The 22,697-nt window shown below is 28.3% G+C and overlaps 4 protein-coding genes and 1 long non-coding RNA gene across 5 annotated transcripts; 3 read left to right on the forward strand and 2 right to left on the reverse strand.

Moving 5' to 3' along the window:
• The first annotated feature begins 312 nt into the window (after nucleotides 1-312).
• Nucleotides 313-6,426, forward strand: Hydr1 (abhydrolase domain containing Hydr1). The gene is made up of 7 exons (XM_015316358.2): nucleotides 313-599; nucleotides 1,589-1,758; nucleotides 1,896-2,106; nucleotides 2,969-3,081; nucleotides 3,268-3,505; nucleotides 3,650-3,815; nucleotides 3,956-6,426. Exons 1-7 carry the CDS (start codon nucleotides 492-494, stop codon nucleotides 4,135-4,137), a joined length of 1,188 nt encoding a protein of 395 aa, XP_015171844.1. The 5' UTR covers nucleotides 313-491; the 3' UTR covers nucleotides 4,138-6,426.
• A 555-nt stretch (nucleotides 6,427-6,981) lies between these two features.
• On the reverse strand, nucleotides 6,982-12,031 carry LOC107064077 (prolyl endopeptidase). The gene is made up of 13 exons (XM_015316352.2): nucleotides 11,441-12,031; nucleotides 11,062-11,175; nucleotides 10,327-10,550; nucleotides 10,035-10,222; nucleotides 9,714-9,939; nucleotides 9,459-9,618; nucleotides 9,151-9,351; nucleotides 8,881-9,063; nucleotides 8,694-8,807; nucleotides 8,479-8,627; nucleotides 8,178-8,390; nucleotides 7,541-7,868; nucleotides 6,982-7,417 (listed from the first exon to the last, which is right to left on the reverse strand). The coding sequence occupies exons 1-13, from the start codon at nucleotides 11,597-11,599 to the stop codon at nucleotides 7,352-7,354; spliced, it is 2,325 nt and encodes a 774-aa protein (XP_015171838.2). The 5' UTR covers nucleotides 11,600-12,031; the 3' UTR covers nucleotides 6,982-7,351.
• LOC149030640 (uncharacterized) lies at nucleotides 11,092-15,467 on the forward strand. Its single transcript, XR_016178482.1, has 2 exons — nucleotides 11,092-11,229; nucleotides 15,426-15,467. It is a non-coding gene; the product is annotated as an uncharacterized LOC149030640 (long non-coding RNA).
• A 1,020-nt stretch (nucleotides 15,468-16,487) lies between these two features.
• On the forward strand, nucleotides 16,488-18,863 carry Lipt1 (Lipoyltransferase 1). Its single transcript, XM_015316357.2, has 4 exons — nucleotides 16,488-17,485; nucleotides 17,789-17,896; nucleotides 17,988-18,201; nucleotides 18,292-18,863. The coding sequence occupies exons 1-4, from the start codon at nucleotides 16,937-16,939 to the stop codon at nucleotides 18,642-18,644; spliced, it is 1,224 nt and encodes a 407-aa protein (XP_015171843.1). The 5' UTR covers nucleotides 16,488-16,936; the 3' UTR covers nucleotides 18,645-18,863.
• A 715-nt stretch (nucleotides 18,864-19,578) lies between these two features.
• LOC107064093 (uncharacterized) lies at nucleotides 19,579-22,357 on the reverse strand. Its single transcript, XM_089178208.1, is given in 5 exon segments — nucleotides 19,579-20,539; nucleotides 20,541-20,879; nucleotides 21,144-21,304; nucleotides 21,420-21,653; nucleotides 21,801-22,357. Coding segments are annotated over 5 exon segments (1,230 nt in total). The 5' UTR covers nucleotides 22,053-22,357; the 3' UTR covers nucleotides 19,579-20,295.
• Nucleotides 22,358-22,697: the final 340 nt, after the last annotated feature.

Below are 22,697 nucleotides of genomic sequence, written 5' to 3' on the forward strand. Positions count from 1 at the left end.
GGTCCCTAACGATTAAAAAAAGACAAAATGTCTTCCTTCGATTTAATTTACTATACTTAACGTACTATACATAAAAACGATTGTGTTCTAATTATCACATAATAGATGTAAAAAAAAGAAAAAAAATAATACCATGTCTTTTCTGTGCTTATGATTTTTTCAAACAAGATGATAGTCATTACGATTTTAATCGGTAAAAATGTACGTTGTCCAATTACGCGCTGTAGTCAAACAAGATGGCGCTAGGGTCGCTAACTGTAATACGTTATTGGCGCTCATATCTAACGGATCTTTGGAATATAACTCGAACGATAGTGGTGGTGGTGTGGTGGTGGTTGTGGTGGTGGTAGTCGTTGTCATCATCATCATCCCCATCATCGTCGTTGTCATTGCTGTAACTATCGGTGTTAAGTAGTGTTCTGTATTCCTTTTAATAATCGACTGTCATTCACACGCGACGAACCTCGGCTAGTTTTATTATTCAACTTACAATGGTGATTCTCGATTTGTTCGAAAATATATCATCGGTTCCGAAGCTTTATTATGGAGCTTTATTCGGAATTGTTTTCAGCTTTTATTACCTTCTCGAAGTTGTTAAAGTAAGTACAATGTGTTCTGTATAAATATGCTTCTCTTTATATTTTTTTTTCTGGTTTCCTTTTACGTAACATCAGGTACATATATATGTATATATGTATATATATATATATTCCTAGTGTCAATGTAATTACCAATATAATTATTGGTATTTGCTTTTAAATGTATAATTTCAAAAAATTCTTTTATATATATATATATATATATATATATATATATATATATATATATATATATATACAGAATTTTACTTTAGAATTATTTAATTTGGTTCGTTTTGTTTTTATTTTTTATTTTTTAATTTAATTTTATTGCATTAGAATGTTTTATTGTTGGAGAACACGCAAATATTTGTATCCTATAGATAAGATATAATTAAAATACCATTAATTATATCATTAAAAAATACCATAAAAATTATCATTTAAAAAATTAAAATACCATTATTTACAGCTTAATACGATTAGTCGGTTATGAGAATAATTTTGTTATCAGTTATGTCAATTTCAAACATTGTTAAAATTTTAAAATACGTTTCTGTATATACAAATTTTAATATATTGTATTACAAGAAGATATGAACAGTACGGATACGAATACTTCCGGAAGTTGTTGTATATGCACATTTCAATTTAAATATATTCATATGTGAAGAAGATAGTTTATAAATATGTATGTTTGTTTAACTACTTTTTGTTCTTTAATTCCAATAACTCGTTATGAATATTATTACTTTGAAAATGTTGTAATAGTTGCAGCGCGCCGAATTGTAGATTTGAAAAATATCCGAACGCGGGAATTTTGAATTGGAGAAACTAATTTCTTATAATGCATTCTTTTATTTATTTCAATCTTTTACAAAAATAACATACATATAATAAACATTCATAAATATTTATTTTAATCATTTTTTGTTTCTTTCTTTTCTTTTTTTTTTTTTTTTTTGACCAAATGAATAATATTAACATTTAAATGTAAATACTTTTTAAAGACTCCATTATTGGTATGTGCAAAAGGACCTTTTCGTTCATTCTTAGAAGATCACGTACCATTGGTGAAAAACAAATTTTGGCCAACCCTATGGTGTTTCGAATCACGAGCACAAACTGTACTAGCAAGTATAGTTAGGTCACGTGTATTACCAGTGATACATTACCGCAGGTTGGTAGGTAGATATATAAATAGATAGATAGATAGATAGATAGATAGATAGATATATTGTTGAAAGAGATAATGAACCTCAATTGATCCAGTTACATCATATATAGATATATATGTATCAACGTTTTATTCCGCAGAGAAATATTCACATTGTCCGATGGTGGCGAAGTAGCTTTAGATTGGGCTGAGGAGAACTGTCCAACTACGTCACCGATAGTTATCATTTTACCGGGTTTAACCGGTGCAAGTAACACAGAATATATCAAATGTCTAGTATCAGCTGCTAAAAAATCACGTATTAGATGCGTTATATTCAATAACAGAGGATTGGGTGGTGTTAAATTAAAGGTAAACAGGAAAATATTACAAAACAAACAATTAACAATAATGTTTGTAATGAAGCTTGCTATGCATCAAATGCATAATTATTAAATTAATAACGTTAGAGATTAAATTGTGTTTTTAAATTTGAAAGCGAAGAGGGGGAAAAACAAAATATTTGAAAAAAAAAAAACAAAAAAAGAAAAAAATTCAAAAAATCTCTTACACACATCTTATCGAACGAACTTCGATCTTTTATTTTTTCTGTTTTTCTGTTTTTTTTTTCTTTTTTTATATGATTTATTACGATTGCAATAAATTTATCGATAAGGAAAATCCATGATAATCACTTTTTTCGAGAATGATTTTAATTTAATACTAAGAAACAAGAGTAACATATTTCCTGTCAGTTCCCTTTTTAATACAATTTCATTAAACGTTAACTGACAATGTTACGAAATTGTTCTTTATTGAGTAGTTACCATCGCGTGACACTATGTTCTCATTTGTCGACCCGTTATACTATATTTAGGACTTAGTATCGACATGAATTGCTAACTTTTCAAATGACTCATATATCATTTGAAAATAAATGATTAGATGATAAGTTCTTTTATTTACATATATATTATACGTAGTCTACTTAACACTTAGCCGATCATCGACACTGCAACGAACTGTAGTATGGTTTCCATAAAACTTAAGTAAAATAAGTAAGGTCAACATAAGAGATCTTCCCGAGTGAGTGGGTCGGCTAAGTGTTAAGTACTTCAAAATATAATATATGTGTAAAAAAGATGTGTGTTAAAAATCGTACATTGATTGATTGATTTATTTTATTTTTTATTTATTTATTTCTTTATTTTTATTTATTTATTATTAATAACAGACACCACGTACATATTGTGCCGCTAATTGCGAAGATTTGGCAGAGATAATCGACCATTTAAAAAAATTACATCCTAATGTTCCTTTCGGTGCAACTGGTATTTCTATGGGAGGGTAAGGATAATTCTGGTTTTTTTTTTTTTGTATCAATTATTATTATTATTATTATTATTATTTTTAAGTGATCTCATTAGTTTCATTCTTCTTTTGTCTTTTATAATTGTCATAAATTATTATCAATTATTATCAATTATTCTACTGTATATATTCATACATATGGTGAATTGCATTATATTTCAGATTGATATTGGGTAATTATCTAGCACAAAATGGCGCAGCTGCGAAAGATAAATTTAAGGGATGTTTTATCATATCGGCACCTTGGAATGTATTCGCCGCGACGGAAAGTATCGAAAAAAAGTATATCAATTTAATGCTGAACAAACACTTAGCTAGCAATTTATGTCGCACTGTTAAAAAATATTATTCATCATTGGAAACTGGTTTAGAAAACGTTGATATGAATAACGTTTTACGCGTAAGTAAATATTTAATATGTATAATTAACGCGTAGTCTTTTTTATGACAGAAGATATTTGAATATTTTTGACAAAAAAAGATTTCTCTTTTTTGGATTAACATGTTGAAATAATAATAATAATAATATATTGAATTTTTACAGAGTCAAACCGTGCGAGAATTTGACTCAAACTTTACGGCCAAACAATTTGGTTTTAAAGATGTCGAAGAGTATTATCAAAAAGCAACATTACATGACAAATTGCATTTAATCGAGGTACCTGTATTGTGCCTTAATGCGGCAGACGATCCATTTCAACCATTAGAAGGTAAAATATTTGAAATTATTTTGTTTAAATTTTAAAACTGAACGAATAAATAATAGTATAATATTATTTTTGATCCAAAGTATAATTAACGAAATTCTTTAAACAGACAATATTAATATTTAAATTCGTCTAATTTCTAGCCATTCCATTAAATGAATTTACTAAAACTGAAAACGTCGCCATTGTGGTAACCTCGCGCGGTGGCCATATTGGATTCCTCGAAGGCTTTTGGCCGGTAAAAGAGGAACAATATATGAGCAAATTATTTTGCCAATATTTCACTGAACTATTTACCGTTGGTATGGAATTAATTTCTCATTGAAAATATTTTTGATGATCATTTGTTTGTTGTTGTTGTTGTTGTTGTTGTGCCATTGTAAGTTACTGCATTTATTCTTTTCTCTAATTCGTGATGCGAAAATAATTCTATTCAACTTAAATATCTCTTTTGTTTACAATCGTATTAATCCTTTTGCTGACTACAGTCATTGTTCATAAAATGACGTCGCGTATTTTACATACAACAAGTGTATGCAGTTACAGCACATCAAATATCTCAGTCTGTGGATGTATAATAATTTTAATATTTTGTTCTATTTAAACAAAAAGACTGTCAATATTAGCAAACGAAATATCTCAAAAATGAGTCTTGGCCATTGACGATCGGTCTTTCGAGTAACGAACAGTTTTGTTGATTGCAACAGCACTTTCAGTAAGAGTAACCCGCTCATAGAGATACTACACATAGAGCAGAGACAAGCCCAGCATAAAACCTGTCGGCGAAATAAAAAGAGATAGAACATGGGGAGGTTGATGTTGTCTCTCTCTAACTTGCGAGTCTTTTGTGTACTGCATGAGTTAGAGAGAGACAACATCAACCTTTCGTTTTTTACTGCTATATTCATGCAGAGACATTTACTTCCACTTACACAACCGCCTATGGTTTGTCCATTTTATCTGTAATATCTCTATGGTACCGCTGCGGTAAACATACCCATAGCCTAAATTTCAAGGTTATCGATGTTATTTTTTTGTAAATGATACTCTATATATATATATATATTCTCAATATTTTTCGTTTCTTACAAAACGTAAAAATGATTAAAAATGATCTTCCATTACGATCATTTATTTTCGAAATATTTACGTATAAAAATAATGTATATATAAACCTTGAATATATCTCTGTTACAAAACTTGCATGATATAGAAAGGGCATATTGTTTATTTCTTTTTTCCATAGGACGTAGGGTTTAAAGAAAATTTCAAGGTAATCTTCGTTTTTTTTCTCAATAGAATGACTATTTTATGTAAATTGTTATCTACCGTTTTATGATAGTTGGCTTTAGACGATTGCAATGTGAGATATTAATGAAAGTTGTTCAAGGACAAATATATAGTAATAAAATAAACTTCCTCAAATTATATAAGATGTTCGAAATTGTGACTTTCAGCGTTACTATGACGATAAGACATATTATCTACTTAGAATGAAACTTATACGTCATTCAACGATACGAAAATGGCAGGTTTACATAATGTGACGTAAGATTTAAAAAATTAAAACAAGTACAACGAACAAAAAATGAGATACAAAAGAAAGAAATCAAAATCGCAATATGCTTCTTCTTTCCATGCCATGCAAGTTAGGTACTAAACATTTTTTTTTTTTCATATTATTATAAATAACAAAGATATTCAAGGTGGACATTATACGTAGGTTAGAACTTAAATAGTGACAACTATTAAAAGAGTTACATGTTTGCACCTGTTACTGTCCTTCAAAGTAATCACCAACGTTATGTAGAACCCGTTTTCAGAGCCTGTTCTGTTGATGGTGCGAATGGAGTGGTCTAACTGCCATGTCGAATATCTGGAACAGTTCTGAAACGAATGCCACGATGGGTTTCGCATGAATTGACGGAAATGCAGAAATGGATGCTTTACGACGCTGCTCAGATGCACTTGGAGCGATATGAGTGCGAAGGAGAGGCTTTCTTACGCCATATTGTAATACTGGATGAGACATGGCAGTAGACCCCGCTCCCATTCGCACCATCAACAGAACAGACTCTGCTGACGGTATACTACGTCTTCCACATCGCTAGCAACGGGTTCCACACTAACGCTGGTGACTACTTTGAAGGACAGTAACAGGTGCAAACATGTAACTCTTTTGTAACGATTATGAATAAATAATTGTCACTATTTAAGTTCCAACCTACGTAAATAATATTTTATTTTGATATTTTATTATTTTATGTTATATATATATTTATTTGAAATATGAATATTTTGAAGATAAATGATCAGAATGCAAATCATTTTTATCTATTTAAAAAACAAAAAACATCGATAACCTTGAAATTTCGTAAAAAGAGGAAAATATTTTTCAACGATTAGATTTTTTTTTTTTTTTCTCCTATTGCGATAGTGCAACTTTTTTCTTTGAAAGTTTTTTAATACGATTGTAAATAAAAGAAATATTCAAGGTGAACAGAATTATTACTCCACTCTGTATATTACATTTATATATGTATGAAAAAATGACACTTTTTATGAAGAGGATTAATATAGAAACGATAAATTCTGAAAAAACAAAAAAAACAAACCAGAAAATATCAATAATATACAGACAGACTTTTATTATCATTGATCATTCATAAATTGCATTTTATACTTTAAATACGATTTAGTTGTACGAAAAAAAAAACACAAACAAACAAACAAACAAATACTTTTTACATGCAACTATTTTTGTCTTTTGAACTTTTAATTGGATTAAGTTATGCAGATAATGACAAAAAGCAAGAAAAAAAAAACAGTAAATTAATTTTTAACGCGATATAAAGATTTTATTTAGCGAAACATTACTAATCATCAATTATACTAATCATTATTATTAAATAAGAAATTGACATAAAAAAAAGAAAAAAAAAGAAAAAAAAGGAAAATATATACTCAAATAGAAATGAAATTGTTTATTTTTGTATAAATAACTATTTTTAGAACATTAGATATTATTCAAATTACCTGTTGTAGTCTGACAATTTGTTGCATAACTTGAACCAATAATTATGAAATTTTCTATACGATAAAATATTCCACACACGTGAGATATAGTGAACGCGTTGTTCGCGTGGTGTGTTTTGTATGCGTGTGAGTGAAATAAATTTTTTTTTTTTTTCATCATTTATTAGCAACAAATAGAAAAAGACAATAGAGAAAAAAAAGTAAAATAAAATAAAATGAACAAAAACAAAATAGTACGTAAAAAAAAAAAAAAAAGAAACAAAGTATGCATTTAATATTTCATAAACATTTTATACCAATTAAAATGATAGTTCATTTTTATTTTTTATTTTCTTCTTTTCTTTTTTTTTTTTTCGACGACAGGGACAAATATTATATTATATCACAAATAATAATAATAATAATAATAATAATAATTATAGTAATATTAATACCTGAACCATCCCTTCATAATAATTTTAAAAGATGTACAAACAGTTAATATATAAACACATTTACATATGTTATAGCTTGAATTTTAAATTCAAAGCTTGGACGATGAACGATAAAATATCTGTGTTCTCTTCAATCTAAAAAAAAAAAAAGAACAAAAAACAGATTAATGAAAAAATATAAGAATTAAATGTTTATACAATTGTTAATTAACAACTAATTGCAACTTATTAAGAAATGAATTAATAAATATTACTAACAACTTTAGTGGTTGGTTTACCACCACCGTGACCAGCCTTCGTCTCTATTCTTGCGAGTAATGGATTTGTTTGTTGTGGTAAATTTCCAAGTACATGTTGCAAAGTTGCTATGAGTTTAAGACTATGCAATGGTACAACACGATCATCGTGATCGGCTGTTAAAAGCAAGGTTGCTGGATACTGAGAACCGTCCTCTGGTATTTTAACATTATGCAATGGTGAATATTTAATTAGATTTTCAAAATGTTTCGGATCTTCTGAACTACCATAATCGGAAACCCAAGCGGAACCAATTGTAAACTTATGAAAACGTAACATATCCATAACACTGAAAGAATTTATTAAAAAAAAAAAAAGAGAGACATATTATTATTTAAAATATAATCAACTTATTTTTATCACGTTAATTGCCATAACAGAACATTTTGTAAAGTTTAATATACAATATATATAAATATAAGAGAATAATGATATAAGTGTAGAATGTAATGTATAATCTTTTTGTATCTTTTATCTACTGAAAGTTATAAAACAGGTACCTAACTAAACTAACTAATATATAGATTGTAAGATTGATAAGACAATCAACGTGTTAATAATATTATCTTATTAATAAGAATAATATAATCAAACTAACCCGACTTGTGCGATAGCAGCACCAAATAAACTTGGTCGCTGATTTATACAAGCAGCTACCAATAATCCACCATTACTACCACCTTGTATAGTTAATTTGCTAGATGTAGTATATCCATTGTCAATAAGATATTCAGCTGCACATTGAAAATCATCAAATACATTTTGCTTATTAAATAGTCGACCACCATTGTGCCATTTTTCTCCGTACTCTCTATAAACCAAGAGACAATGATTTATGTATATAACATAAGTTTACGATAATATATTTAACTCCATTGTTAATTATGTATTCCTCTTACCCTCCACCTCGAATATTTGGAATAGCAAGCACACCATTTAAATGTTGCACGAAGACAAGCCTTGTTACGCTAAATACAGGTTGAATACTAACATTGAAACCACCATATCCATTCAATAAAGCTGGCATAGAATTATCCAATACAGCATCCTAAATTTTTTGCAATATTTTAAATTATTCCATGGATAATCACACGTTATTAAAAAAAATACTTACGCTTTTCATAACGATGAACATAGGAATTTGCGTACCATCCTTACTGGTATAAAACACTTGCAACGTTTTATACAAACTTGGATCAAAATTCTTAACTTTGATCTCGCGAAATATCTAGAAACAAAAGAGTATTAATATTTATTTATTTACTTTACTTTTTTTATTCAATTATCGTGAATATATTAACTTTTGGTTCATCGTCGTTTTTGAGATCAGCGGTGTATATGATTCCAGGTGTTAAAAAGGATGTGAATTGATAAAATATTTCGGAATATTTTTTATCACCAGAGAAACCAATAATCGTACCAACGTCTAGTGGGAACGTTCTCAAAAGTTTACCAGTTGTTAAACTATGCAATTGCAAAATATTCTGAAAATATAAATTAATTTTTTTTTATATAAATATACATGTGAAAATAAAATAATTTAATTATTATATAAATATAAATGCACTAACTTTAACATCTTGTATGTAACAGGCAACAAATTTATCACCGTCTACTGCGCTAGCCCAATCCAAAACATTATCAGGATGTTCAGGTAATAGTTCAGTCCATTTATCTTCTTTGTAATCCAACAAATCTATTGCTATTAATTTGAAGTTTGATGCATTCTTGTTTGTACGAAATATAGCTTTGGTACCAACATTTGTTACGTACTAATAATCAAATAATTTATATATTATATATTATATATATATATATATATATATAAAAAATATTAATAATGTTTAAATAATTAAACATAAAAATCTATTTAACTAACTTCATAATCAGCTTCAAGTTTATCAACGACTTGTGTTAAAGGTAATAAACCATCTATTTTGGAATCAGATTTTAGTTCAGTGAAGTAAACTAGATTATCACGACAATCTTTTACAGGTGTAACAATTAACCACTTTCCACAATCAGAAACTTGTGCGCCTCTGAAGAAATAGAAAGAAAAAAAATAATATTAACACATTTTGTTTATAAATAATATTAATTAATTATGTGTAAATGAATTTTCCATGTTACTAACATCCTCCATAAAGGTTCCTCAGGGAATTCTATAACAACCACATCTTCTGACTGTGGTGTTCCTACACGATGATAACACAATTTCTGATTCTGATCATCTTGAGTTTCCAGACCATCAACTTTTCCTTTTTGATCGCGATAATGTCCATAAAAGACGCCAACGTTATCATGAGTCCAAGTCAATGGAGAAAATTTAACTCTTTCCAATACCTCAGGATATTTTTCACCTAAATTAATGAATACACTAATTAATCATAAAAATAATCTGATAAATAAGATTTTAGCATACCTCAGGCATTTTTTAAATTTATATTCATCATACCAGTATTCGCATTGATAAAATGTATCGTGTTCCAATCTGAGCCACTACTGGACAATCCGTATGCAAAAATACTACCATCTTCGCTAAATCTGCTAAATGATATTGCAACTGTACCATCCTCAGAAAGAGTATTTGGATCAAGGAATACTCGTGGCTCGCTATCCAAAGTATCTTGCACATATAATACGCTAAAATGAATAAAGTTTAATAGTTGAGTTAAAAAAAAAAAAAAAACAACTAAGAATAATATGCATGAATATAAAATGAAATAATATTTGGAAAATATATAAACCTTTGATTTTGCAAGCCAGTATTCTTGTAAAAATAATATTTATTTCCATGTTTGGCAGGACACATGTATTTAGGAAAATCCCATAATTGTTTAAGTCTATCATGAATATCCTGACGTGATTTGCAAGAAGCTAAATAAGGTTTGGTCAATGCATTTTGAGAATCGATAAATGCTTTTGTTTCTTCTGAGTTTGGATCTTCCAACCATCTGTATGGATCTGATATCTGTCCAGGACAATTGCATTCATCATGTTATATACAAACATAACAAAAAAATACTTTGTGTATATAAATATTGCAATATTTCATAATAACATATATTAAATTATACAAAAGGTACAAAATATTTTATCAATCATATTTGGGATAATTTTTTCTATTCATTACTCCATTATGAATCAAATAAAAATTCATTGATTTTTTAATTTCTTTCTTTTTTCAGAAAAAAAGACAAATTATTCAAAAATAATAATTATTAAAGTAAGTAAATAATTGATTAAAAATCATTCTTGAATAATAATAATAATAATAATAATAATAATAATAATAATAATAATAATAAAAAATAAAAGCCTGCTTGAAAATAACAAAAATTGTTTAAATAGATGGATAATAATAGTTCAAAGCACATCGGCCAATCAATCAGTCAGTCAGTCAGTCATAGTATAGAAGAAAGAAGTTGACTTGACATAACCTAGAAACAAACTTTGAAGAGAGAATATAAGTATATACTAACCTCAATACCGTGATAGTTTTCAACAACAGTTTCGTCGCGACGGGTCACGGGATATTCCAATTTGGACATTGTCGTAGTTTTTAATTTATTCCTTGATCCTCGATAATAAGAAGCCTAATTAATAATTGTGGAATAAAGAAGTTCGTTTTACGATATCAAGTGAATAAGGTGAGCAAGAATAAGATATTCGACAAATACAAAGAGATAGATAAAGAAAGAGAAAGAAGACAGAGATAGTGTGTGACAGAGAAAGAGAGAAATAGTGAGAAAAGGATAGGAAAAGTGTGTGTGTGAGAGAGAGAGAGAGGAAAGGAGATAGAGATAAAGATAATTACACGACACGTTTACATTTTTATTGAATTTATTTGAATATTCTTACTTGTGGAATCTTCAAAAATGATGATATGTATATTTGACGTAATTGAGTAGAATTAAACGTCTTTTTGATAAGCTTTCTATCAATGCCAATGGCGCACCTAAAAAGTTGCCTCTGAAATGAGCTTACAACTGAGAATGATGATAAACCAACACCAGCCATTGCGCACGTTTTTCTACCGACTGAATATTATTATTTTTAAAATTTTTTTTTTAATTAAGCTTTATCAATCCATTTATTTTTAATTTTGCTTTTTCGTTATTCAATTTCTTAATTGTTTTTAATATTTATATTTATAATGTAAATCTCCATTTGTTTTTTTATTTCACTCTTTTTTTTCTAGTAGCAGATATTATCTTGGTCGGTAAAACAGATCATACCATAAAATGGTTGGTAGTAAATGTTGTAGAAATGTTTTGTTTAAATGTTTTAACTATTAAAAATATTATTTTATGACAAATTGATTTATAATAATATGGTTAAATATTGGAATATTTGTATGTGTGTGTGTGTGTGTGAATTAGGTATTAATGTGAAAAAATAAAAGTAATATCACAAAATGAATCTATTTGATGTCGGTAAACAAAATGATATTGTGTGATTATTATAATAGTAACAATTAATTTACATGTATATATATATATATATATATATATATATATATATATATATATATATATATATATATATTTTTATTCATTATTATAGAATGTATAAAGTTAATGAAAATTTTATACAAGTTTTTCGTTCAGTTGATAACAAGTAATGCATCGTTTTATGATCCGCCATTGCAGACACAATAAGATCGAAATATAAAATGAATTATTTTTAAAAGAATAATTTAAACGAAAAATGCAATAAATTTGTTTTCTCCTAAATGATAAAATTAAAATTATCGACTTGGTACTTACGATGAAAATGTAATGTTATGAACAAAAACAATATCGTTTATCAAATTTGCAAATATTAGATAAGATATGATTGAAATTGAAAGAATGGAAGACATTTTGAAAAATGTTCTTTTTACAAAAAATAAAATACTAAAATGATATAAAAAATATTATAAATATAAAATTTGTGTAAAACAAATTAGATAAATGAATTATAAAAGAATATATATATATATATATATATATATATATATATATATATACGCGCGTATGTGTACACACATATACAAATACGTAGATAAATTGAAAAATAGTATTACAAATTGGTAGAATTCAAGGGGGAGTCCAGAATAAGTAGAAAAGAGATTTACAATGTACGTTTTTATCCAGTGACCTTAATTGCCCCCTCTTAATACCATGTGATAATAATTGACACGTAAATGTGATTTCTTATGGGATGACAGCCAGCCAATAGAAACTATCGACACAGCTTCAACGTCATATCTGAGATGGCCATTAACCCTATAACGAAACTGTACATTTATTATTATTATTATTATTATTTTATTTTTTTTTGTAACAAATTCGTACGTTATTATTTTTACAAATGCTACAACATAGCAAGCATTTACATGACTTCAGACAAATAATGTTGCTATTTGCAATTATTTTATAGTATTTTAATAAAACTTAATATGGAATTCACATGAAGAAGGCCCCATTAGAGAAAAAAGCCGACAAAAAAACACGTGTCTAATTATTTTCAATTCTTTATCGATTGAGTATAATTTCGTTCATTTTTTTAAAGTTACAGGTCACGATCTTCCCATGTTAGATAAAGTCAGTAAAGAAAATTCGACTTTTATCGATGTTTATTCTTTTGTCAATCATTAGACTCGTTAAATTGTTAACAAACAAATATATATATATATATATATACATATGTATTTATAAATTACGCATTAATATGTTATACGTAATTACATAACGTCTCTATCATGTTTATTTAATGACGAATATTCATCACAAAATATCTGTATTATTTTAAAATAGTTTATTCACATTATTTGAAAAAAAAAAAAAAAAAAGAAGTAACTTTGTTCATTAAAATTATCATTTTATTTTTATTATAAAATTTGCAATGCAAAAATAAATCTGAATATCGTTAAATACATCATTAATAAATTCGTGGAATACACACACACACATATGTATTGTATAATCGTTATAATAAGTCTGTAATCGTTAAATTATGATAATGTTATCGATAACATGCGTCAAACTTATGTTAAAAGATAGAGAAAAAGATTGATGTGAAGTGACAGCTTGAAAATGAACGAGAAAATGAACAATATTTGATTCTTATGCATAAATATGTTTGAAACAACAAAAATTATAATACAGTTAATTGACGATCATTTTTTTTGTCCCTTTTTTTTCTTTCTTTCTTCTTCTTCTTCTTCTTCTTCTTCTTCATTCACTTTTATCATTTTTTTTTTTAACAAACGAAGTTCTTCTCGTTTTGATGTTATAAAAATATGCAAATATTGATTTGAAAAAAAAAACAAATTAATTTAAATAAATTTGTGTTAAACATTATAATAATATTGTATATACAGGATGAGACATTTAATACAGATTCATTTGAATAAATCCAATTGTTATTGATGAGAGAACTAGAAAATGTGTCAGTGAAAACTCCATTAGAATTTTAACATTGCACTATCTCGTGTTATGTATTAATTAACGTATTGATTATGTTATAAACGTTATGTTTTTATTTATTATGTAAAAAATGTAAAAAAGTCACAATCAGTCTGATACACAATTATCTTATACCGCCATCTTTTAGAATCTTATCGAACTAACATGAGATAATCATGACTCTTTGTTAATAAATAAATAATATTGCGATTATAAATTGAGATATAAACTATCCTATCTTTCAAGGTGAATAAAACTGCACATAATTTGCAAAATTTGATTAAAATCGGTTCAGTAGTTTAGGAGTCCATTGCGGACAAACAACGTGACACGTAATTTATATATATATATTAAGATTTAAAAAATAAGGTTGACATTTGTATGACCAATCTAATGTCTTACGTGTCTATCTAAGAAGAAACTTTCTCTCTCTCTCTCTCTCTCTCTCACTCTCTCTTTCAATTTCATATAAGAAGATACGATATTTTTTATTATAAACTTTTATAATACATATAAATAACATTAATAGAAATTAGTACAATGTGTGAACTTTGATATCTTAAAACACGAATCTGGAACATACATTTTTGTCTGTTACTTATATTTACTTTTTTCTTCATTCTATCTGATAATTATTGAAAAAGTTAGCTGTTGTTTTTTTATAAAAATAAAATTATTTATATATATATATATATATATATATGAGAGATCGTCTCATTTTCGATAAGATTGTAAATATGTTATACATTTAATATTTAAACGGCATACATATTGACGATGATGAACGTGAACGATGAACTTTTCAAAGTTCGTTATTAACTTTGATCAATTTCAATATAATTAGTTTGATTTAAAATACGTATTTATTTTAAATGCATTTGTACCAACAACAACAAAATGTAACACCACAGTACAAGTGTTTCATAAAAATACTCGTGTAGAATTTGTATGTGTGTATGTGTGTATACATATATTTTTTAAATTAATCTCGGTAATTTCCAATTAACAAATTTATGGATGTGTTTTTGTACCAAAATACGCAGATATTTCGAGATAATACGAACACGCTATATAAATAAAATCAATTTGTTTACGAATATTTATTATTATTATTATTATTATTATTATTATTATTATTATTATTATTATTATTATACGTATTAATATATTTTTGTTCGTATTTTTCTTCGTGTATTATCGTTTAGAAACACTTTCTGTTTCTTTTAGTACCGTGTTTTTCAATTTGATGATAGGAAAATGCCGAATAACGTATTACCATAAATCACGTCTCAATATTTCTTTTTTTTTTTTTTTATAGCCTTATTTTAAAAATGACTATTTAATGAAATATTAATAATTTTAAATTGAATATTAATAATTTTTCGTTTGTACAGTTAAAGAAGAGAAACGTAAAGAAAGACAGCCATTTCTATTTCGTAAGTAATACAATAATATCTATATATATATATTAACACTTCGTGAAGTAATTATTAAATTTTCCATTATCAATTTAATAAAGAAAAATGGACAAGAAGAAAAAACAAAAAAAAAAATGATAAAATTAATCTCAAAAGCTGAGCTCACGCGATCATGAAAGATCACTTTGTGTTATAATTGAAATTTCAAAATTTCGATCTCTATAAGCGTTTCATTTCTTAATCCTTATCATCCATATATTATGTGTTCATAGTTTCAATATTTATAATTAGTAACTGCAACCCTGAACGCATGAATAGTTCATTGGTGGGATAGATTTAGGTGGGGTTGAAAAGAAAATGAAAAAAAAAAAAAATCGACGTCGAGTCGATAGAATCATGCGTAGGGGTCAGCCGAACTTTGTGCTTCGAACTTAGATAAACTGCGTGTGGTAAAAGACCCGTTTCCTTTCTCTTTTCCTCCCTTTATACTTTTTCATCGTTCTCTAGGGAGAGTATGCATGCAACTCTATATAAGGCCAAAAGTTGAACGATCTACTGTTATTCGTTTGGAAGCCATCAAGTGCATCGGTTCGAACTTTTTTCCTTTTCTGTTAAATTCACGTGAAACTTCAAATCTCTACGATTGGAAATTCACTTTTGTCTATGTACACGCGTATATATTTTTTTGGTAATTTTGTGAAGTGACTGTAATCGTTTCTTTTAGTCCTTTTCTTTCTTTCTATTTTTGTTTTTTTTTTGTTTCGAACAAATTCAAATTTTTACGCGTGAAACACCGTGCAACTGTGTTCACATTTATCTTCTTTTTGAGCTATTGAAATTTAATTCTTTCAAACTGTCAGCACACGGAGGAATGCAAAAGGATTGTCGAGATTGTCTGGGTATCCGGTACCGCATCAACAGCCTGGATCAAACGTGGAAGTGGTTACATCAAACCATTGCTCTTCACGACTATTTAATCTCCATTACGGCGAGCCAATCCGACGTTACATTGACACATACAACTCATTAGAGTAAAAGAGAGACAAAGAGATAATTGTTACTTTATTTTTTACAAACAAACAAACAAACAAACAAACAAACAAAAAATCAATACATCTTTTACAAGGCTGTTGTTTAATCTCTAAACTCGAATTACGAGGGTAGTAATATAATATTACAAGAAGAATAAGAAGAATATATATAAAAAAGAAACCTTGACGTTCGTGTTTAGTTTAATTATAAGACTGACATTTTTATTATAAATTAATGATGTATAATTCATCTTAAAGAAGAAAAATTGAATAACCATCAACAGTGTTCTGTCTTACCAACGTAACAGAGAGAAGAGAGAGAGAGAGAGAGAAATAAAAATAAGAAAAGAAAAACAAAAAAAGAAAGATTCCAATTACCGACACTTACCGACCGTCGATAAATTGACAAATAAAAGTCACCTGGGTGAACACATACGAGAGTGGAAGTGAGACAAAATGTCTTTGATTAACAAGTGTGGTAGAATAATTCTCGGCAAAGGTGTTCTCTGTTCACGTTGGAATAATTTCGAACGAACGAAATTCCAAATAAAATGGGTCTCATCGAGTTTCAATGTAAACCATGGACAGAACGGTTCAAATAACGATACTATCAGGAAGTCAGTATTCATATCCCAATCCACTGATGTGTTCACCAATCTAGCATTAGAAGATTGGCTTTATCGTAATTTCGACTTCACGAATCATCATATATTGTTATTGTGGCGTAACGATCCATGCATGGTAATTGGCCGTCATCAAAATCCTTGGCTTGAGTGTAATACTGGTATCACGGAGAAACATAATATACCATTGGTTCGTCGTAATAGTGGTGGTGGTACTGTTTATCACGACAATGGCAATCTCAATCTTTCCTTTTTCACACCGAAACAAAGATATAATAGAAGATATAATTTGGATATTATCACTAGAGCATTATATCGAGAGTGGGGATTAAAAGCTGTTGTTAACGAACGTGATGATATTGTTGTTGAAGGACAATATAAGGTATATTACTTTTGATGTAACATATTTCACATAATATTTCGAATTCTACATTATCTTAACGTAGACGTTTATAAAATATTGTATTTTGTATTTGTGACGTCATTATATCTGTATATTGTAAACATGTTTTTAGATTTTTTTTATTGCTTCCTTATTTTTTTAAGTAATAATATTATATATATATATATAGATAATTGTTATAGTCAAATAAAAATGGCGGTTATTTTAAAACGTCTTTAAAGATAATCGAAATGTTATTTCTTTATTATTTTATACAAAGCCTTGTACTGTATAATATTTTAGGTATCTGGTACAGCAGCCAAATTAGGACGACCTAATGCTTACCACCATTGTACACTTTTAGTAGCTGCTAATAAAACTTTGTTGAGTTTGAGTCTTCAGAAGAAAGAGGTAAACAAATACATATTTCACTTTTTTCTTGTGTACATATTTAAAACAAAAGAAAATGAAATTATTAATAAATGTTTGATCAATTTTACAGACTGGAATTAAAACAAATGCTACAACGTCTTTGCGTTCGCCAATAAAAAATCTAACGGAAGTTAATTCCGAGATTACAATAGACAAGCTGGTTAATGCCGTAGGTTGGGAATATCTGCGTACAAAGCCGCTTGTTCTCGAAGATGGCGGCTCTGATCATATACAAGAACAAAAAGGTTTTCAAATGATCAATCCCACTGAGGATTGGTACCCAGGTAGCTAGATGTTGAATGAATCAAATGTCATTGTAAAATCAAACAATAATTTTAATATTATAATAATAATAATAAATGATTATACCATAGGTATCGATAAATTGAGGGAACAATTCAGTTCGTGGGAATGGACGTATGGTAGAACTCCAGATTTTACAGTTACGAAAACATTTGATGTACCAGCACCAAATGGTAATCTTTATCGGCTCGATTTAACATTAGAAATCCAAAAAGGTATTGTCGAGGAAATAAGAATGAGTTTACCGGCAAATTTGGCATCGTCTGATTATAATCAAAACACTAACCTCCTCAACAATCTTCGTGGTATGAAATACGATAGCGATGTTATGGATAACATAATTGCATTGATCAGTTGCAAAAATTACGCTGAGAGTATGTCTCAGAATAAAAAGAAGACTAATATGGTTGGTGGGACGCAATGATCGATCGTTATTTCTTCCGACAATCCTACGAAACAGCAACATCGATAAGATTCGTTAGAATGAAGAAGAAGAAGAAGAAGAAGAAGAAGGGACTAACGAAGGAACACAATTTTCGAGTTGAGATAACATCACATTTTTTTTTCAATGATATCACATTTTACCAAAGATTTTCACATCACACTTGTATTTTAATAATACTGTATTCTCATTTTGATTTTATATTTTATGTTATTTTTATCTTTAGGTTGTTTGTTTGTTTTTTGTTGTCCTCTTTATAGTGTGTATATATATATATATATAATTCTTCTTTTTAAAATATTATACAATTCTGATATTGTGTGTGTGTATATATATAGATATATTTAATCGTTTTTATATATTAGATATATGTACAAGGTGAGCCATTTCAATTTATTCATCTAATTATTTTCCTATTTTTACAATCAACCGGACTAAATCGTAAAATCACGTCGATTAAGATGGGGATGGTCACGTGGCGTGGTGCATGGGGGAGGATCGAATGGTGTATAAAATACTGATCGGTATACCGAATGGGAAAAGACCACTAGGTAGACTGAGACAAGGATGGGAGGACAATGTTAGAAGGGATCTTTAAGAAATAGGATAGGAAGACCGCAAATGGATAGGGTTGCGTTCAGGGACGGGAACAATGGCGAGATTTGGTATTTGTGGCAATAAACTTTCGAGTTCTTCATGTCAATTAATAATAATAATATTTAATAATTATTTTCTTATTTATAATTTTATAAAACAAATCCTCAAGGTTATTCTTTCAAGAGGATTCCTGACGATTATTACTTTTTTTTTAAAGCACAATCTTTTTTAATGAATTCTTTATTAAAAAAAAAAATAATAAATAAATAAATATTAAACCACGTGTGTTAAAAGTTTTAATAACAATTTGAATTAATGATTGTTTCAAAATCTTGGTTAAAAAAAAAAAAAAAAAAAAAAAAAAAACAATTTTATCATTAATTGCGCTACTTTAAATAGAATAAATTTATTTGTAAAACTTTGTCCATAAAACCATAAATAATGAATAAATTTAAATGGTTCGATTTAAATGCATTTTCCTGTGTATATATATATATATATTGTTTATATCATAATATTTTTAGAAATAAAATATTAAATAAATAATTATTACAATAATATATCCTAATTTATAATAACAAACTATAACCTTAGGGGACTAGATTTTAATACTTGTAATTATCTCGAATGTGTTATCTCTTCAATTTGTTACATTTTTACTTCGTTTTTTTTTTTTTTTTTTAATCAAATTTTGATTATTCGTATTATTAGAATTGTTTTGTTCTAAAATATGCACGAAATAGAAAAACATATGTAAATGGATTGACAAATTTTGAATCTAACATGGAAAGAAGTTATTTTCCGGTCAATTGTCATTTAAAAATAATAAATGTGTTATTTTTGTCGGAATTCAAAACTTGTCAATCTGCCCGTGTAATATACTGCCATGATGAAAGCACGATAAATCGATTTATTAATTGACATGAATTATTATTATTATACGATGGTGTGCGTAATATAAAGGAGTCCCTTTTTTTTTTGTATTTATTTCTCTAACGTTACTTTGATCACGTACCGTATCCGGTAGTATTGTTATTTAAATTGGAGTTGCGGCTCTATAAAGTCCCGGTCGTAACATAACGTCACGATACGGTGGCGGTGGAGTACCTGGACAGGATATTGTTTGACTTGAATTGAGCGTAGGCCCTGTTGCTGCTGCTACGTGCCATTGATTATGAAGTAAAAAAAGTCTTTGAGAATCGTCGTATGTCGTATGAGCACGATAATTGTTATCGCGACAGCAATATACGAATTTTTTTTAACGAATACAAATAACATATTAAAATTCCGGTAGCACAGCCAAGTAAAAATCCCATAATTAAAAACCAATATGGCGTCATGGAGGAGTATTTTTTATAAGTCATTTGTAAATCGTTAATTGTTGAAGTATTAGACGAATTTTGAATGTCGTTATTACATTTCGGACTTTCCTCAAATCTCACATAATCCTTCGAAGAATGCGTGCGAATTTTCGAATCTATCAATGGCTTCAATATCATCTTCTCAAATTTCTTTGGCCCTAGCGTTGTTGTTTTATTGCAAATTGGGTCATATTCCACGTGCCTCGAACGTAGATTATTTTCCAGTTCGTATATTATTCCATTGCAAGACCATGGATTTCTAAGAAAAATTAGATATGTATGTTATTGTTAAGGTTACGTTATCGTTTCAGTCGGTAAGGTAGATCGCAATGCATACAATGGTTAGGATAAAGCAACGAGAGATTCTTTCAATGATAATTGGCGATCTTTTATTACCTTATAAAAGTTCATTCCCGTTTATTTCGGACTAAAGTCGTTGAGCTAATTTAGTTGACAGTTAGAACTAATGGAATATTACATACAATGAACATACATATAAAATAGGTTGAAGATGTCAACGTACCCTTCTAACGATAGTTTCCTTAAGAATTGCAAGGGCTCAAGGACAGCGTTATCTAGCTGAATCATCAAGTTGTTTGTAAGATCGAGGTATCGAAGATGAGTCAGTCCAACGAACGTGTCCAAAGGTATGTGACTGATTTGACACGAGTGCACATCCAATTCCTAAATAAACAATTACCCATAGATTATAATGAATTTATACAAATATGATTCATTCGTCGGGAATTTTATGTTATATGTGTCCGAAGATTTACACAACAGAGTATACAGTATTTACCGTTAACCATGGACATTGCAATTTTGGTACGTGTGTGTTAAAATTGTTCCTGGATAACTTTAATACACGTAGATTCTTGTTCTCAAGAAAGATATCTGGTAAAAGATGATAAAGATGATTTCTTGAAAGATCCAATACAGTCAGTTTGGTGATCCTAGAGAAAGCTTCCAAACTAATATCACTGATTGCATTTAATGACAAATTTAAATATTTCAAATTTGTCAAACCTGCATCCTAAAAAATAATACGTAAAAATACGTAATAGGAAAAACAAGTCAGTAGAATTATAAAACAATCAGGATGTTTCATAGTTTTAATACAAGATAACCTTATCATCATTGCGCGAATATCATATAAAAAATGAATCTTTCTTATACTTACTGCAAGTTCATTATTTCCCAAAGAAGATATCGAATTGTTCGATAGATCTAAAGCTTGGATAAAATTAGGTGCACCGGTATGAATACTGTAAATACGTTGTCCAACACACCTGGCACGTTTCAAACCGTACCAGTTGTCACAATCACAGAGAACCGAACAAGAATAATCAGCAAGAACGAAAGAGAAAAGGATAATGATTATTAAGCCAAGTATCGCGAAAAAACGCGAACTTGCGATTATCCGGCAAGTCATATCGAGTTTCACGGAATAGAGAAGCGTAAGAAGATACTTTGTTGTCTCATTATTACGGCTCGACACGATTTGTAGCGCGATAGAACGAAAGAGAAGGGATTAATAGAGGTGGCATATACGAGAAGAGGAACACTCGCGATAGAAACGTAATCTTATCTCTTCGGTTACATATATATTATACGTACACATATACACACATCTATTGATATACTGTATATGTATTTAGATATGTAATATGTCCGATATGTTTAAGATTAATTAAGCCTCTCCCAAATTTTGTATTTATACATAAATAAATACAAATGTATTGTAAATATATATATGTATGTATATATATATATGTGCGAGCACACGAAAGTATTCATGTATACACGTACACGTACACGTACACGTACAATATTTATTAGATTATAAAGAAACCTCTTAAGTTTTTCTTTTGTTTATTATTGAACACAGTTCAAATTCCAAAATACATTTTAACTTTGATCACTTTCTCGGTTTCTTTTGTCTTTATTTAAAACTGTAATTTAAACAAGATTTTTTACGATGTAAGATAAATAAAAAGAAATAGAAAGAAAGAGAAAGTGTGAAAAAGAGGAAGGGGTGTAGTGAAGGAGGGTAGTGTCATTTAATTTGAAGGAAGTT

The sequence above is a fragment of the Polistes dominula genome, unplaced genomic scaffold (assembly GCF_049000335.1).
Source record: "Polistes dominula isolate Pdom_NZ unplaced genomic scaffold, Pdom_raw_medaka contig_77, whole genome shotgun sequence".
In the NCBI taxonomy this organism is placed as follows: Eukaryota; Metazoa; Arthropoda; class Insecta; order Hymenoptera; family Vespidae; genus Polistes; species Polistes dominula.

Coding starts and splice junctions, on each gene's coding strand:
- LOC107064077 (XM_015316352.2), bottom strand. CDS start 11,599: ATGGCTGGTGTTGGTTTATCATCATTCTCAGTTGTAAGCTCATTTCAG. Junction 9,940..10,034: donor TTTTATCAATGCGAATACTG/GTATGATGAATA, acceptor TCATTAATTTAG/GTGAAAAATATCCTGAGGTA. Junction 8,808..8,880: donor AAAACGACGATGAACCAAAA/GTTAATATATTC, acceptor TTTTGTTTCTAG/ATATTTCGCGAGATCAAAGT.
- Hydr1 (XM_015316358.2), top strand. CDS start 492: ATGGTGATTCTCGATTTGTTCGAAAATATATCATCGGTTCCGAAGCTT. Junction 1,759..1,895: donor CCAGTGATACATTACCGCAG/GTTGGTAGGTAG, acceptor TTTATTCCGCAG/AGAAATATTCACATTGTCCG. Junction 3,506..3,649: donor ATATGAATAACGTTTTACGC/GTAAGTAAATAT, acceptor GAATTTTTACAG/AGTCAAACCGTGCGAGAATT.
- Lipt1 (XM_015316357.2), top strand. CDS start 16,937: ATGTCTTTGATTAACAAGTGTGGTAGAATAATTCTCGGCAAAGGTGTT. Junction 17,486..17,788: donor TTGTTGAAGGACAATATAAG/GTATATTACTTT, acceptor ATAATATTTTAG/GTATCTGGTACAGCAGCCAA. Junction 18,202..18,291: donor CACTGAGGATTGGTACCCAG/GTAGCTAGATGT, acceptor ATTATACCATAG/GTATCGATAAATTGAGGGAA.